This window comes from Sus scrofa, chromosome 15 (assembly GCF_054392235.1).
Source record: "Sus scrofa isolate SSC_HxYL_T2T_F1_AM1 chromosome 15, Sscrofa_HxYL_maternal_Yorkshire_Landrace_v2.0, whole genome shotgun sequence".
NCBI classification, from domain to species: Eukaryota; Metazoa; Chordata; class Mammalia; order Artiodactyla; family Suidae; genus Sus; species Sus scrofa.
In genome coordinates, this window is record NC_139397.1 from 98393691 (window position 1) to 98411537 (window position 17847).

Consider the following 17847-nt stretch of genomic DNA (forward strand, 5'->3'; position numbering starts at 1 on the left):
AAGGGATGAATAGTCTTCCTTATTAAAACTGGTGTGAAGTTACTGCAACTTCAGCTATCCTCGGAGAAAGCACCTTAACTTCAGAACCTTAGTCATTTTTGTCAAGGAGGGGTGATATTCCATTTCCTAGAGATAAGTTAAAGATTACATCAAGCTCACTTTAGTACCAAAACACATCAAATTACATATCCTTCCAGCCTATTTACTAGTTTTTTGATTTCAGATTCAAAAAGGGAAGGTTCATGGAAGCATCGATGTCGGACTCTCTGTCATGTCAATTAAAAAGAAAGCACGGAGAATAGACCTTGACACAGAAGAACACATCTATCATTTGAAGGTAAAGTCACTTTTCAAGAGTTGGCTCTGCCAGTATTAGGGGAGATCAGTGGTAAACAGGAGATTGGTTTCACCATTACCTACTCCTCTTGTTCCCTGTTTTAGGTGAAATCCCAGGACTGGTTTGATGCCTGGGTCTCCAAACTGCGCCATCATCGACTGTATCGGCAGAATGAAATTGTGAGATCACCAAGAGATGCTAGTTTTCACATATTTCCTTCAACCTCCACAGCTGAATCCTCACCAGCTGCTAATGTTTCTGTGGTGGATGGAAAGGTATGACTTTGTTATTTAAAAACCAGTCCAGAAATGGCCTGGAAATTTATGCAGACGTGTTTACTGAATCTCATTAGACAAGCTAGAAAGAGAAGATTTGCTTTGTAATCTAGTGCTCAGAAGACAATGGTGACATTTAGTGTCAAAGTTAATTACAAGTGTTTAATCAACCAGGACCTACATGTAGCACAGGGAACTCTATTCAATACTCTCTAATAACTTATGTCATTACAGTCTGAAAAAGAATGGGTATATGTATATGTACAACTGAATCGCTTTGCTATACACCTGAAAGAAACTAACGCAACATCCTAAATCAGCTGTACTCCAATATAAAATTTTTAAAAAATCTTAATAGTCAATAGCATGTGTAGAGTAGATAGAAATGTGGATCATCAATAGACTTGAGTTACTTTTCCTTTCTATGAATGGACTGTGTGCTAATTTTATATGGCTTTATAGGAATATTAGAAAGTAGAGTGAACATTTGATTAATCAGCACCTAGAAACTGCTGTCTTCCTGGGTAGTAATAGGAAGCCCACAAGGTTTTGAAAATGAGCTGTGACATATACATGACCATGGAAGAGACCAGAGAATTTCCCCATAAGGTTAATGCAAGTGGGCTAGAGAATGTGACAGTAATATAAATCATGGCCTATTTGAATAGCTAGCACTATGTTAAGCATTGGACATAGATTCATCTCTAATCTTTATAATATACCGAAAGCTCACAGGCAGTAAATAATTTTTCCAGAAGTTATGTAGATATTAAGCAAGACATTGAGCCAAGGTCTGAGTCCTCATCTCTGTTTCCAAAATCAGTATCTTTTCCATTGTACCAGGTACCAGATTAAAGGAGGCTAAAGCTGTTCTTTGGGCTGTATTAAGAGTTCTTTTTCTATGTTGCTGGAAAGCTAGAGGTGTTGCCTGTTAAAAGTCAAGGTTAAGACAATAGGCAAGGAGACAGCTGTTTCTGCCTTTGATTAGGTTTTCTGAACCGTAGCCACATTGTACTACCCAGGGGTCTTCCAGCTTCCCACTTGGCATCTGATATTGAGACAAGGATATCTGTGAGTAACTGTCCGCCACAAAGAATTGGGTTCAAGGGCGTTTCAATGAAGAGTCTGCTTTTCCCTATTTTCCTACATAGAGATATATAGAATAACACATGTGCAAGTTTCCTTTGCAAAGCATTGTAAAACCTCATGGAGGTTTATGCGAGACTGGTCAAATCAGATGAGATGAAATGTAGCTATCTTCAGTTTTTGCTATTTCCACAGAAATTATTTTGGTCATGTTGGTTAAATCCCATTAATTGTATTTCACAAGACTCTCAAACTTTATTTATTCTGAAATATCTCTCTCCCAGGAACAGGGTGTTGAGTTAACACTAATAACCAACCACTTCTGGAATGGAAGGAAATGAACCAGGAGGCTGGGTAATTAGGAAGGAGGGCGCTTCCTGAATGACCTGGCACAGGATGTGAAGATGGTTCCCATGTTTTTCTGGGCTTCCTGTGCTCTCACCACACAATAGAATAAATCCCAGCATTAGTCAAAATTAAACAAAAAAATGTATCCCAGATGGACATTTTAAAAATACCAATGTTTAGTCCTTTGGCTCTTTCGGCTTCTACCTATGTCTTTAGCACAGAGTGTTAATAAAAGATGTATTCTTTTCATCCCTTGTGTTCTTTATTAAATAACTCTGGTGATATCTGAGAATAGAGAGCTGAAACCAAATCCCCCCACTGTGTGCCTTGGATTAAGACAGCTCTGCAACTCTGTTGTTCATAGATCTGTTGCTCTAGTTACAAGTAACATACCTCTAAGACCCAACTCGGTGAAACATTTCTATTACATTATCAAAATGCAATAAAGAGTAAAAAGAGCTTTTCATCAGTTTGCTTGCATTCTAAGCATCAAATTATTCCTGAACATAAATTGGTGTGTGGCCCTGTGCAGGTAATAAATTAAGTCTAGGTTTGCTAAGTAAGTGCATCCTTCACTTCGTAGTGATTTAGAAGAGACACAATCAGTTGTAATTGAATATTAAAGTCAAATATGGAGTTTTAAAGTTGTTTTAGCTTGAAGGGAAATAAGTTGCTGCTTTTTTCATGGAATGTTTACTTTAGTATCTACAGACTTCATACAACTTTAATTTATTTCACTTAAAATCCCTTTCATGGGGAGTTCCCTAGTGACCTAGTAGTTAAGGATCCAGCATTGTCACTGCTGTGGCTTGGGTCACTGCTATAGAGTGGGCTCAGTACTTGGCCCAGGAACTCCCATATGCTGTGGGCACAGCCAAGGAAAAAAAAAAGAAAAGAAATCCCTTTAATGGAAAGTTAGTCATCTATAGGTAGCAATAATTTGCTAAGACTGCTGTTTTATATGTTACAGGTTTCTTTATTTTTATTTTTTTAATGGCTGCACCTGCAGCATATGGAATTTCCTGGTCCAGGGATTGAATCTGAACCACAAAAGTGACTTGCACCACAGCTGCAGCAATGCCAGATCCTTAATCCTCTGCACCAGGCAGGGGTTGAACCCACACCACTGCAGCAACCTGAGCCACTGCAGTCAGTTTCTTAAAGCACTGCATCACAGCAGGAATTGTGTATGTTAAGTTTTCAGCATGCATTTAAAGCAAGGCAGAGTTGCTTGGCCGATGGATAACGTATTTAAGAAACACAAGTGGCTGATGAGACCATGAGTTGATTATAATGGTACCGAGAGCTTTCAGAAAGGAAAGGCCTTCACTCATGAGTTGAGTACACTGTATCAGCTACAGATTACTGAGTAATTCAAGACTGCTGAAAATTTGAGTTGGAGCTGTATTTGCTGCATATGGAAGTTCCTGGGCTAGGGGTTGAATCAGAGCTGTAGCTGCCGGCCTACCCCACAACCACAGCAACACCAGGTCTGAGCTGCATCTGCGACCTACACTGCAACTCACGGCAATGCCAGATCCTTTAACCCACAGAGCGAGGCCAGGGATGGAACCCGTAACCTCATGGATGCTAGTTGTGTTAGTTTCTGCTGAGCCACAACAGGAACTCCCTAAGTATAAGAGATGCTTGAATACTGTCCTCTTCGTTATATGGTGGAGATGGCAGCTAAACAGATATTGCTTAGCCAATGAATTTTGGCTTCATTGAGTTCATGCCTCGTTTAGCCAAGAGGCTTCTTCCATGTTTTGAAGATGCCCTTTTTCCCCTTTATTTATGTATTTTCTTTTTATAGCCACACCTTTGGCATATGGAAGTTCCTGGGCTAGGGGTCAAATCTGTGCTGCAGCTGTGAGCTACGCCACAGCTTGCAGCAATGCTGGATCCTTAAGCCACTGAGCAAGGCCACAGATCAAACCCGTATCCTCACAGACACGATGCTAGGTCTTTAACCCACTGAGCCACAACAGAACTCCTTTTCCCTCTCTTTTAATGTTGCTTTAAGGGTACTTGTATTCTTTTTAGTCACTTCAATGTCCTGTTTCTTCCTAACCCTCCGCTCTTTTTGTTCACTGTAGGTGCAGCCCAACAGCTTTCCCTGGCAGTCCCCTCTACCATGCAGCAACAGCCTCCCTGCAACCTGCACAACTGGGCAGAGCAAAGTGGCGGCCTGGCTGCAGGACTCGGAAGAAATGGACAGGTGTGCAGAAGGTTAGTGCTTGCCCAGCGTGGGCTCCCAACTGAGCCAAAGAAATGGCAGAAAAGGGGCAAACTGAGGGTGCTGCACCTTTCACACACACACCCAGTCCACTTGATTGCCTCCAGCTTTCTTTCCTCTTGTTTTTATACCCCAGATTGCCTCCTTCCCATGACCCAGATCTTACCTGTCTTTCTCCTGCACCCTCACAACTCCTGAATCTGATTTTGCCCTTGCCCTGACTCCCACCCTCTCCAGCCCTCTCACCTCATCTCATTACCAGTGTCCTTCTGGCCTCATTAGCCTCCCACCCCAGGCCCTGGGGGTGATCACCCAGCTGAGTGCTGCCTCCACAGCACCCTCCACCCTCACTCATTTTTTTTTTTTTTTTGGTCTTTTGTTTTGTTTTTGTTTTGTTTGTCTTTTTGCCTTTTCTAGGGTTGCTCCTTCGGCATATGGAGGTTCCCAGGCTAGGGGTCTAATCGGAGCTGTAGCCACCGGCCTACGCCAGAGCCCCAGCAACTCGGGATCTGAGCCGCATCTGCAACCTATACCACAGCTCATGGCAACACCGGATATTTAACTCACTGAGCAAGGCCAGGGATCGAGCCCACAACCTCATGGTTCCTAGTCGGATTCATTAACCATTGTGCCACAATGGGAACTCCCACCCTTGCTCTTGACAGTCTGCCCAGTCACCTTCTCTGCTGCCCCAACTTGACCACAGAACAAGTATGTTTCCCAACTACCAGCAACAAATAGCAAAATTATAGTTCATCTTGTATCCACAGTTACCTGGTAGTGGGGTTCCACTCTTGATTCCACTGTTAAATATTCTGAACTAGTACACACTTCCCTCACTGTATCATCTCTGTGCCTCTTTTTTTTGGAATGCTCATATGCCTTTGACTAATATTCATTGACTGTTTACACATCTTCCATTTCCTTTATCATTCTCTTTTGATACGCTTACATAAAACACATCCCATGAATATCAAAATTTATAGCGATAGAGACATCATCTCTGAGCCTCTTAATCTTCAGAAACTTTCTCCTTCTTTTTAATGAGCCCAAGCATGTTGGTCCAAACTGGATCCACAGGCCATTGCCATGCTGTGACATAGTTTTCATTTGACCTTCAAAAATGAAAAACAAACCAGGAATAAGATGACAAGTACTTAATAAGGCTAAATTGATTTGATTTTTAAATTGAGATGAAGTTGGGCCTAAGTTTTTTGGTATTAATTTTTTTTTTCTTCCATGAAGGTATGGGGAAAGGAGTTGTTAGATTATTTTATGTTCTCACTTAGAAAAATTGAAATTTGGTGGTCTGTGTTCATGTCCCAACCCCCAGAATTTTTTTTCTGCTCTGCACATGTGTGAACTCAAAGTCTGCAGCATTTTAATTAGCCCTCTCTGCATCCCAGACTCAATCTTTATGTGAAAATGTGATTTTAAGGGGGATGTTATCTTCATAAAGTTTGTCCAGCTGACCTTCCATTAAAAGGGTTTTACCTGAATATATTCAAAAACACACATACATTACTTTGCCTTATGAATTTCAGGTTGGAGAGGAAGCTGGCACTCACCTTCCTAGAGTGCAGCAGGCTCACCTGCACGGCAGATCTAGACAGTCAGCCACTGCTCGAAATTCTGCTGCCTTGCACACACTTGTGGCATTTAATCCGGCCACTGACATTGCTGAAAAGATTGAGACTATCTACCAGGACAAAATCCATTCCTCAGACCAAAATAAATAGACATTGACCTAGATGCCAGGAAGCTGCTGGCCAGTGGGAGATACATGTGCTTCTGAATACTCTGTGGCCCATCCCTGTGCCTTCTCACCAGTCTCGGGGGGTGATCCTCCTTCTCCCTCTCCTGCCTGCTCTGCCTCTGCTCCTCTCCTGCCTGCTCTGCCTCTGCTCCGCCCTGCCTTCTCCTCTCCTTCAGAATTTAGTACAGTAATCATCTCCTCTCTTGGGAACAGCCTCAGTCTTTCCCATTTCACTTGTTCCTGCCCATAGACTCTGGTTTCTCTCCCATAGTTTGACTTTGCCCTTTTTGCTCCACGGAAAAAGCATTCTTGGCAGCAGGAGGCCATCTGATTTCTGCTGTGTGCTCCAGCCTCATCCTCTGACCCACGCTGCAGGACCTTCTCTAATGGGCTTCCTCTCTTAGGCCCTGTGAAGTTTTCCTTTCACTCTGACTGCCCCTCCTCTGCTTCATTGTGATTTTCCCCTGGCCAACCTTGGTTGTGGGAATGATCAAGATTCAGTCTTTGGCTTTTAGCTTTAATGATAGTAACTATAGTTTGTTGAAGGCTCATTATGGTTCCTGCACTGGGCTCAGTACTTTACATATGTAGTTTTTTACAATTTTCTCAATAATACTAAGCAGGAATTATGAACCATATTTTTATAAATCAGGAAACCACAGTTCAGAGAGGTCAAGTAATGTGTCTGCGTTACACAGCAAGTACTGGCAAAGCTGGAAGGCTCACCCAGACCAACTTGATCCAATGACCATGCTCTGTGCTTTGGAGATGACAGGCATGCTTATGGTTTCAACTGCAGTCTCTCTTTTGGTGATGGTTATGGTGATAGTGGTGGTGATGGTGATGATGATGATGGTGGTGGTGGCATTGGTTTTGGTGGTGGGTCATAGCTATTGGGCACTTCCTGTGTAACAGGCGCCATACTGGATGTTTTATACGCGTCCACTCATTTAATCCTCTCGACTCTACTTTATAGGTGGGAAAACTGAGGTACAGAGAAGTTAACTCACTTTGTTTGAGTTCACCCAGGTAGTAATGTTGCAGCTGGGATTCAAACTTAAGTGATCTGACTCTAGAGCATAGCTTCTTAATCACCGCACCACATTTCTCTCAAAAAGGCAGAAAACCCTCTCTAACTCTCAGATCTCTGTATCCAGCCTGTGCTACATTCCCACCCCCTCCCTGGCTGTCACCCCTTTCTGTCTACACACTCCGTCATGCCCTCTTCTCCACCTGTCTGCAACCACCTTCTCTCTCCTCCTTGAAAATGGTCCCAGTTCCTGGACTTCCCTGTTTTTGTCAGTGCTGCTGTCGTAACTGCTCTGGAACTCATTCTGACTCACCCACCCTGTTCATCCAGCTGAGACCAATTTCTTTTATTTCTTTGAAAACTTCCCCCATCTCACCTCCCCCTCACCCACCCTTCCTCTGGAATTCCATATCTGAGGTCCTGACTCAGGCCCAGCCTCTGACTGGAACCTTCACCCTTAGTCTCTTGCTCTGTGGCTCCATTGCGCTCAGAGGCTCCTGGGAAATTACTGTTCTTGGACATGTTTGCAGCCAGTGCCAGCACTTAGCAGACATTATTCCATTGCCCTCAGCTCTGAGACTATAAGTATTGCTACTGTCCCCACTTTGCAGAGGAGGAAAGCGAAATGCATGCAAGTTAAGGAATCTGCTGAAGATTACACAGCTTCCCTGGTGGAAAAGATGGAACTCTAGCCAAACCACATTTGTCTAACCCCAATGCCAATTCTTTGTTCACTACATATAATATTCCCTTAAGACTGCAATTTCTTAAAATATTTTTTTTCAAAAATCCCTTTAAGTGGTTCTCCATGGGCTCTTGGCTCTTAGTCCAAACTACTTAGCTCAGCTTTTAACATTCAGCTTTTTGCTTTCTGGCCCTGCCTATCCTTTCAACCTTGCCTTCCATAGGCCCAACTAAACGTATTTGCTATTTCCTGAACATACTTGCATATTCCCACCTCTGTGCTTTTTTGCAACAAGCTCTTCTTCTCGGCCTGCCGTACCCTCTCTGCCTGTCTCTACCTTCCTATTTTGCTGATTCCTTTTCATCCATCCTCCAGACGACAAAAGTTTCTACTGTCTCTTTTAAGTCTGTTCTGATGACCTCAAACCACAGTAACTTTCCCTTTCCTAAACTAGCACAGCACTTTTTTTTGGGGGGGGGGGTTAATCCTGATAACTTCATAGAGTCCCCAGTATTGAGGTTGGTTACATTTCAGAGGTTCATCATGTAACATCTTCCTGAACCCATGACATATCACATTTATAGTTCCAGTCCTTAAAGAGACTATCTATTCATTGGTTAGGACTTCTGTCAATCCAGATCTTCTCAAGTATGTAAGGGAATTTCCTGACTCTTGGAAAGCACTTTTTCTCCATAGAAACAGAATGTTTTAAATTAGTATCCCATATGCCATCTTTATGTATCAGTATATGCCATCACTAAAGATGGATACGTAATAGTTCAACATACAGATTATTTATTAAATACTTTTTTAAAAATCAGAATGTAGAGGTTCCCATCATGGCTCAGTGGAAACGAATCCGACCAGGAACCATGATGTTGCGGGTTCAATCTCTGGCCTTGCTCCGTGGGTTAAGGATCTGGCGTTGCCGTGAGCTGTGATGTAGGTCAGAGACGCAGTTCAGATCCTACGTTGCTGTGGCTGTGGCGCAGGCTGGGAGCTATAGCTCCAATTAGACCCTTAGCCTGGGAACCTTCATATGCCATGGGTGCAGCCATAGAAAGACAAAATATAAATAAATAAATAAATAAAACCAGAATGTAAATTCCATGAATCTTACTTGATTGCTGTATTTCCTGTGCTTAGAACTGTTCTGGGTACATAGTATCTTCCCAATCATGGTACCTAAATGAGATAGTAAAGGGATAACTTTGGATATACCTTAATTTATTTAACCATTCCATAGTTGAATGACATGTTTCTTTTTAGAACAAGGTAGGGATGGTGAGAAAATAGGTAAACTGCTAGATATTTAAGTTTTTAATTTTTTTTTTACTACTGTAAACTAGCCTTGCAGTCCTTTCTTGGGATTATTTTCCCTTTCTCCCAGATTCTCAGGTTCCTAGTTTCTACAACACAGCTGTGGCAAAAAAAAAATTCATTAAAATTCTAGAGGTTTCTTTTTTTAAGGTGTTTTTATTGTCATAGGCAAATCTTTATCATCCTTACATACATTCAGATACTTAGGCAAGCAGTGAAATTCTGCCAGGAATTTCATTTCTGTCCACTTAAAATGTGAGAGAAATATTAAGGAATGGTGTGTGTCATTCCAAGTTAAGGCCCTAGAAGAATGATTAAACATGGATTAATACTCCATAAAGACCATTTCTGGTTTTCATAGGATTTTCTCATCAGAAAACTAAGAGGGTAACCACTTGACAAGGGAGAAAATGCAGCTGAGCGGTGTAAGTTAAGTAAATCAGTGTCTCCCAACTCTATGTTTTGGGTCCTTTTGCCTTGAATCGAGTTCATTCACCAAATTCATTTTTCTGTTCTGTTAGAAAGGGTTTTGAGCCCCACTTCTGGATTTCTATGCTCCCTCCATATACTGTTTGTGTAGGATATTCACAGCTGTGAAGACATTTGAAGGTAATATTTACTGGGTAGAAGCCTTCATGGATAGATAATGTTAGATAATATCCCTACCAGCATGGTGCTTGTGATATAGTTTGTTCTTTTAAAGGCAAGTTAAAATGTAGGTCTCTTCAAGCCATCTCCCTTCTCCTCTTCCCTCTAACTCCTTCCTTCTTGTGCTACTTTTCTCTCTCATGCCTTTCCTGTGATCTTCTGTATTTCCTACCCTTCTGAGCCACTCATGTTATTTTCTTTGTGGGGGAAATGGGAGGAGTACAGTGGTGCTGCCTCCCCCGTTATTGGGTGGGGGCGGCACAAGCCCTGGAAGGGTGCTGGCATCCTCAGTACTCTCTTCGGCCACTGGGTGGCTTCGTCTGTTGAGGAATTTCAAGGCCACTGATGGCCAAGGGCCAAGAGTTCCTGGGAGACGAACAGCAGCACTTCAACTGCCCACCCAAGCTCCACCTTAGGGCAGATGCTGCTGAGAGATGGGACCTGGCCCTGATGTTTTGTTGCCACCCTGCTCTTGTAGAGTGTGTAGAGATTCTGAGTCCTATATAAAGACCTTCATAGCAGTTACCCTTCTTTTACTTTATATCCATCAAAAAAAAATCAAAAATCCCCATGCTTTTTGACCCAGTTAATCCTTAGCCATATCTTACAGGGATATTGTGCTGCCTGTACCATGTCCATAATAATTCAGATCTTTTGAGATTTAATGAAAAGCAGAGATGATGTAATTGAAATTTTTACCAAGTGGCTACAAAACAGGAACAACTGTTTTATTTTTTTATCTTTTTTAGGGCCGCACCCACAGCACATGTTCCCAGGCTAGGGGTCGAATCAGAGCTACAGCTGCCATCCTATATCACAGCCACAGCAACTGGATCCAAGTCATGTCTGTGACCTACACCATAGCTCATGGCAATGCCAGATCCTTAACCCACTGATTGAGGCCAGGGATCAAACCCGTGTCTTCGTGGATACTAGTCAGGTTCGTTAACCACTGAGCCACTTCGGAACTCCAAGGAACAACTGCTTTATAATATAACAGATTCATAAACATGCCCCGTTATAGTCTCTTTATCAACAGTACACATGAAAAAGTCACCACATAACTGGGAGCCACATCCCAAATGTTTAATAAGGAGTGAGTAATACTAAGACTCACTATTCTTGACTACTTAACATCAAAAGTTCAGGTTTTTTAGTGATTATTTTAATTATGAAGATCTTTTAAAAATTCTTTCTTGTTCAAATACATATCCCAATTTTTTTTTTTTTTTTTTTGGTCTTTTCGCCATTTCTAGGGCCACTCCCGTGGCATATGGAGGTTCCCAGGCTAGGGGTTGAATTGGAACTGTAGCCGCCAGCCTACGCCAGAGCCACAGCAATGCAGGATCCGAGCTGCGTCTGCGACCTACACCACAGCTCACAGCAACACAGGATTCTTAACCCACTGAGCAAGGCCAGGGATCGAACCGTGACTTCATGGTTCCTAGTTGGATTTGTTAGCACTGAGCCACGATGGGAACTCCTTTATCCCAATTTTTTTTAATTTAAAGGTATTTCTTCATTCTGAACATCAATTCAAGCAGAATGAGGTTCATGCCTGCATAATGCTGTTGCTGCTGGCCAGAGAATGCACTTTGAGAATCTTTAATTGTGTTTAGTATAATGTCTCTAAAAGATTTTAAAGAAATTATTCATGGAAGCATTGTTAAGTGAGTTCAACTGTAGATTGTTGTCTCTTTGAGGATGTGGGGTTCGATCCCTGACCTCCCTCAGTAAGTTAAGGATCTGGTGTTGCCTCAAGCTACAGCATAGTTCACAGATGTAGCTCTGATCTGGTATTGGTGTGGCTGTGGCATAGGCTAGGAGCTGCAGCTCTGATTCGGTCTTTAGCCTGGGAACTTCCATATGCCACAAGTGTGACCATTAAAAAAGAGAGAGGGCAGATAGACAGGTTCCTAACCACAAAACCATGCAACTGCTAAAGTTCCCATGTGTGTGCTGTGTGTAGGCTTCTGACAGGACAAAGACCACCTCAGCAGGAAAATAGGCACACCCAATTTCACTGCGACTTTAATGGCGCTCTACACTAATAACTATTCATTTGTAAGAAAGGTTTTGAAATCATCCAATACATAACCAATGGTTTTATGGTTCTAAACCAGAGATGGGTCTGTTCTCTTTCATTTGCCAATATCATCATTCTGTAAACACAGCTCTGCCTGATTGCGTTTGCTCTAATTTGGATGGAGGGTCTTTTAGTACCATCACCACCACTCCCTGCCCAGTTCTAACGTATTTTTATTTCTGATTTGTATTAGACCTTGCACACTGCCAGTCAAACCTTGTGGAACTTAGCAAACTCCTGCAAAATTTGGAAATACTTCAGAGAACTCAGTCAGCACCTAACTTTACTGACATGCAGGTAAACACATTACTGCTGCTGGTCAAAGGGCCTTAAGATTTTCACTCAGAGTTTTTACTAGATTGTTCTATGAATGTGTAAGGTAACATTTCAAATGAAATAACTACAATACATGTTAGCTTATATTCTGGAGTGATTCTTGTTATTTTTAAATCTTGATGTCCTTATGTTAATTAAGATGTCTTTTTCTGAAATGTTTTATGTTTAAATACAAACTAGCTAGGAGAAATATATATCTGAATCATTCTTCCATGTTTGTTTTGCATTAGAAGTGATAGTTAGGAAGATTTAACTCAAGTACTCTCAGAATTATTACCATCTTTTCCTGTAGGAAAAAAACACTAAAGAGCCCTAATCGTGTTTTTATTTTAAATAGCAGAAAAATATGTTTTATGATTAAGTTTTTGTCTTTGTTTTTAATGCCCGCTAATCTCCTGGCTTTAGGTGTCTAACAGTGCTTCTTTACTAACGTGCTATACTTTCTTTGTCTGTCTGTGTTAACTTATTAATACTTTGTTGCTTTTAACTATTTGTGTAATGTAGGCTAACTGTGTAGATATTTCAAAGAAAGACAAGCGGGTCACAAGACGATGGAGAACAAAAAGTGTCAGCAAAGACACAAAAATACAACTGCAGGTACAGACTCTACTTTTTCTTCATTCATATTTATATATTTTAAAAAAATATTAGTCTTTATGTATCAATTCATAGAAGTTAAAAAGTTTAAAGCAGCTTTTAACTACTTGAAAGCTTGTGCTTTTCAGACTGACTTGTATTATCTAAAACAGTGAGAAATCTATTCTTATTCTGGCATAAGTCAAAAGAGTTTGAAAGAAAGGTTAAAATTATGTAATATGGCTGCAGAGTGACATTTTCATGCCCAATTACGGTCTTTGAACCATTAAAACATATTTTAACAAAAGGTCACCTTAAAAATCTAGACCTAAAATCAAATGGGTTGTAATGAACATTCATTTACATATACACTTGATCTTAAAAAGAGCCTTTTATGTGTTAGCTTTTCTGAACTTGTATCTATCAATAAATGAGATCAGGGTTGCAACAGGTTAGAAATTAGCAAACTTGGGTTCTACTCTAATCACTGTGATTTCCTGTTAGTATAATCTCATGCATTTCTGTTAAATTTTCTAAGATTCCATTAACTCCTGGGTAAAATGATAGAGTTGACTTAATGATCTCTGAATTCCCTTTCAACTTTAAAATTCTATGATTCTACAAAAATACATATTATTGGCTATCAACAGTCACTTAAAATCTGAACTAAAGGCTTAATGGCTCATGATAGATATACTTGAAATTCATTTTAAATAAGTTATTTAACTGAAATGAATAGTTTTAAAATTTTAAAGTGAGATCTTCATATGTTATTGCATTCAATGATACTGAATATGATAAATTCCTAAAACCTCTTAGGTCAAAATTCATGTTACTTTCAGATCTTTAAACCAGGGTTTCTATTACTCCAGTCTTCACTGTGTATTAAAAAGACTCTTGTCCTGGAGTTCCCGTTGTGGCTCAGTGATTAACGAATCTGACTAGGAACCATGAGGTTGCGGTTCGATCCCTGGCCTTGCTCAGTGGGTTAAGGATCCGGCATTGCTGTGAGCTGTGGTGTAGGTTGCAGACACGGCTCGGATCCTGTGTTGCTATGGCTCTGGCGTAGGCCAGCAGCTGTAGCTCCGATTAGATCCCTAGTCTGGGAACCTCCATATGCCACGGGAGCGGCCCTAGAAAAGGCAAAAAAAAAAAAGACTCTTGTCCTGCACAATCAAAATTAGACTTAGAATTTTCCTTTTCTTTTTATTACACATTAATCACTCTATAGTCTAATGCAGGTGTAAACTGCTTGTTAGAATCTTCTATATAAGAACAACAGTTCTTTCTTAATTCTGATTTTTCTGATCAATCTTTGTGTTTTAATTCCGAATGTGTAAATAACAAACTCTTTGTTGCTTTGCTTGCTAATTTGATGTATTTGAAAATAAATTTTCACAAGCACTAAAGATCCTTTTTTTTTTTTAACTTAGAATGCCCACATTCTACAAACAATTTTTTGTGGTCTTTTGTTTTGTATGTTTTCATATGTTTTCCCTTCTGTTCAGAAAATTAATACTGTAGAGACACATGTGCCAAATGACTTCACAAGAAAATTACCTAAAATTACTTTTGGCAATTTCTTCTGTTTTTTTGAGCATGTGATTGTCTAGTTTTGTGTTATTTTAAAGCATGGTATTGATGGTTATCATAGCTAGGAGAAAAGTATCTGAATTGTAAATAAAATAATTGAAAAGGGCCAGCATCATAAGAACATAGACATTTGTGGACAAATATCATTTCAGTCTCATTTTTCTAAGATATATCATTGAACAGATTCCCATTCACAGTTATGGTCTGAAATAGGTCGGTTCTTAAGGAATCTAAGTGGGATGCTGCTGGCTGCCCTGCTGTGGTTACAAAGCCCACCATGGCCCCTGTATCACTCAGTTTTTCCTGAAAGAATCAGAATGCAACTCCTAGTCACAGGCTGTACTGTTCAGTGTGCAGAGAATTTACAAAGTTTTTTTGAGTCATCAGAAGGAGTTCAAAAAGTGGAAAAATATTCTTCATTCACATTCCTGTCACATTTTGGGTGGTTTATTCTTAAATTTTCATTTTGTATTATTTTCCCTTGTTTCTGTTTTGCCAAGAAGTAACAAAATGGCCCTTGTGATTCCAGTTTAATTATTTGTGGGGGTGGGGGATTGAAATTATCTCATCCCCACACTCAGAGAAGACATTCACCTTCTGAAATTAGGTGATTTAGTTCCAACTCAAGAGGAAACAAATAGACTGACAGGTGGTGGTAAGCTATTATCCCTAATCATTCCCAGAGAAACTGCACTTCCACTTGAACTGGTAAAACAAAGGATCGTAGGGCGAATGCTGCAGAATTTAGTACCATCCCTAGACCTTTCCTGCTCAACCAAACCAACAGACCTTCTAGGACCAGTTAGGATGCTCATTCTCCCTCACTGAGAAATTACTTGGAAGTTTCCTCAATATGCATGTTTGGCTGCAGAACCATAAAATCAGCCAGGGGCAACTATGACTAATATGAACATCATTATTCATCAATATTTTACCTACAGAAAGGCAGAGCATTTATTTCTACTGCAGTGGATTAAACATACCCACCACCTTCTCCCACCCTAAAACACAGGTGTTTCCCCTCCTGTATTAAATGTTTCTTGATCATTAGAATCCCATGTCATGGTGCCAAGTATGTGTTTTAAGCCCATAATCATCGCACTGCTTGAACAACTTTCTGTGATGGTCATTGCTGCAGCCAACTTGAGAGTCTTTTTGAGGTGAATGACTCATTTTTCATCCCCTTTATTGTTTGGAACTTTTAGTCCACCAGTCATTTGTGAAGGAACCTAGGCTGGTGGTGGTGGTTATTGTTACTGCTGTTGTTGTTATGGATGTTATTTTATTGAACTTCGTATTCAGCATTCTGTAATAGTTATAATTTTGAGATAATTATGAAATAGATTATTGTTAAAATTGGCCTTGGGAAAGTAAAAATGAAGAACATGTTATACTGGATGTTTGACTGCTTATTCTTATGTAAGTTAGATTATGCTGTTGATTTGAATGTGAAGCTTAAATTGTTTGGACCTACTTATGGCCATAGAGTTTGGCCATATTTCTTCTAGAAGCCACTGGAAAGTCAGCTCAGGAATCCATTGTGTAATTCATTGGAGGCAGTGGTTGTCCCAGAAGACTCTGTGGAATTACTTTTTAGAAAAAAAATATTTCTGTGTCCCAGAATTCAAATTTCTGGTTCTAGTAAAAATCTCAGTATCATCATGCAGTAACAGATTGACTGTGGGTTTTTTGTTTGTTTGTTTGTTTTATTCGTTTTTGTCTTTTTGCCTCTTCTAGGGCCACTCCTGCAGCATATGGAGGTTCCCAGGCTAGGGGTCTAATCGGAGCTGTAGCCACCTACACCACAGCCACAGCAACGCAAGATCCGAGCTGTGTCTGCAACCTACACCACAGCTCATGGAAACACCAGATCCTTAACCCACCGAACAAGGCCAGGGATTGAACATGCAACCTCATGATTCCTAGTCAGATTTGTTAACCACTGAGCCACGATGGGAACTCCATGATTGACTGTGTTTTAAATGAAATAGAGGAAAGCAAAAAGAGAATGATTTTATAAGGTTGCTGTAGAAGACATTGTTGGTAGATTTCTATGTTGCTAATAGCATGAGTTAAATACTAGATCCCTAGATACTGAAGAGAATGAAGAATAGCAGGAAGTATGGGCTAGCAAATAAATGATCTGATGTCATTCATGTGTAGCTATCTCAAAGATGCTCAAATTACGCTGAATGATGAAAGTACATTCTCTCTATCTTTTTTAAACTATGGTAGCCATGAAGGGATTTTGTATAGAAAATGTTTTGTGTAAAACAGATTATGTATGTGTGTTTGTGTATAGTAAACATATATATATGTATATATATATATGTACATGGAAGGTTTATAAAGATGGAAGAGAGATATAATGTAATTTAAAACTTCAGATAATTGAAGATAAAAAATTTTAAGTATTTTTTTTCTGCCATTCCAAAAAGACTAATGCAGCCATGCTATTTTTTTTCTCAGTCTGAACTGTTAGGTGACTAAGAACATTTCAGTTAATTGGAACTGAAATTATCCTTCACAACCTTGAAGAGTCAGGGTCTGTCAAATGAAGGCAAAGCTGAGTTAATTAAAAGGAAGTGTTATTTTCCCTTAATACTCTCCCCCAAAGAGAGAGAGAGAGAGAAAGAAAGAAAGAGAGAGAGAGAGAGAAAGCAAGCAGGCAGGCAGGCAGACAGGCAGGCAAGCTCTAGAATTCCTCTTCTGGTTTGTGCACAGGTACACATCACTGAATGAAACCTGTGCTTTCAGATTTTCATAGTTGATTATTGTAGGTTTTGTCCCAACACACTGAGGACAATTGAGATTTTTTTCCCCCTATACTCTGAGGACTGCCTTCTTCCTTGGAAAGTTCTTCAACCTGAAAATCCCAACACCATTCTTTTTGTCTTTTGTCTTTTTAGAGCCACACCCACGGCATATGGAGGTTCCCAGGCTAGGGGTCTAATCGGAGCTGGAGCCACCAGCCTATGCCAGAGCCACAGCAACATGGGATCCGAGCCGCGTCTGCAACCTACACCACAGCTCATGGCAATGCCGGATCCTTAACCCACTGTCCAAGACCAGGGATCCTCATGGTTCCTAGTTAGATTCGTTAACCACTGAGCCACAATGGGAACTCCCCAACACCATTCTTTGAATCCCTGAAACCTTTATAGTAGGAGAAAAAAATGGGGAATTGAAGATTCATAGTATCCTTCCCCATAATTTTTCCTTCCAGCAAGAAACAAAATAGTTCTGCCTGGCCAATCAGAGGCTCTCATTACAACCTGTTTGTTTTAGCCTTGGCGCATTGTTTATTTAATCACTTTTTTCCTGGACTTATTTGTTTTCTTTGCTTCCATTTATTGAATGCCTTTTGGCTTCATATAACATGGCATCACATGAATAAAACAGTATGTACATTTATTTGACTTTGAAATCGTAAGCTCTTCATCAGTTCATAACTTTCCATCTCCTTTTGGGGTAAGGGTTAGAGTCAGCAAGTGAATTTAAGTGTTGGGGTGTTCTGCCATGAGAATGCTAAACT

The 17847-nt window shown here is 40.3% G+C and overlaps 1 protein-coding gene across 26 annotated transcripts in view; it reads left to right on the forward strand.

The window, feature by feature from the left end:
• OSBPL6 (oxysterol binding protein like 6) overlaps positions 1-17847 on the forward strand; it is a 229857-nt gene that overhangs the window by 170833 nt on the left and 41177 nt on the right. For 14 of the 26 annotated variants that reach the window (XM_021075884.2, XM_003483690.5, XM_084999932.1 and 11 more), the window contains 5 exons: positions 224-337; positions 442-612; positions 4143-4275; positions 12001-12104; positions 12648-12740. In XM_021075884.2, coding sequence (XP_020931543.2) covers positions 224-337; positions 442-612; positions 4143-4275; positions 12001-12104; positions 12648-12740 — 615 coding nt within the window. The remainder of the gene's footprint in view (positions 1-223; positions 338-441; positions 613-4142; positions 4276-12000; positions 12105-12647; positions 12741-17847) is intronic. The other 12 variants (XM_084999935.1, XM_084999939.1, XM_084999940.1 and 9 more) reach the window with 1 other exon arrangement.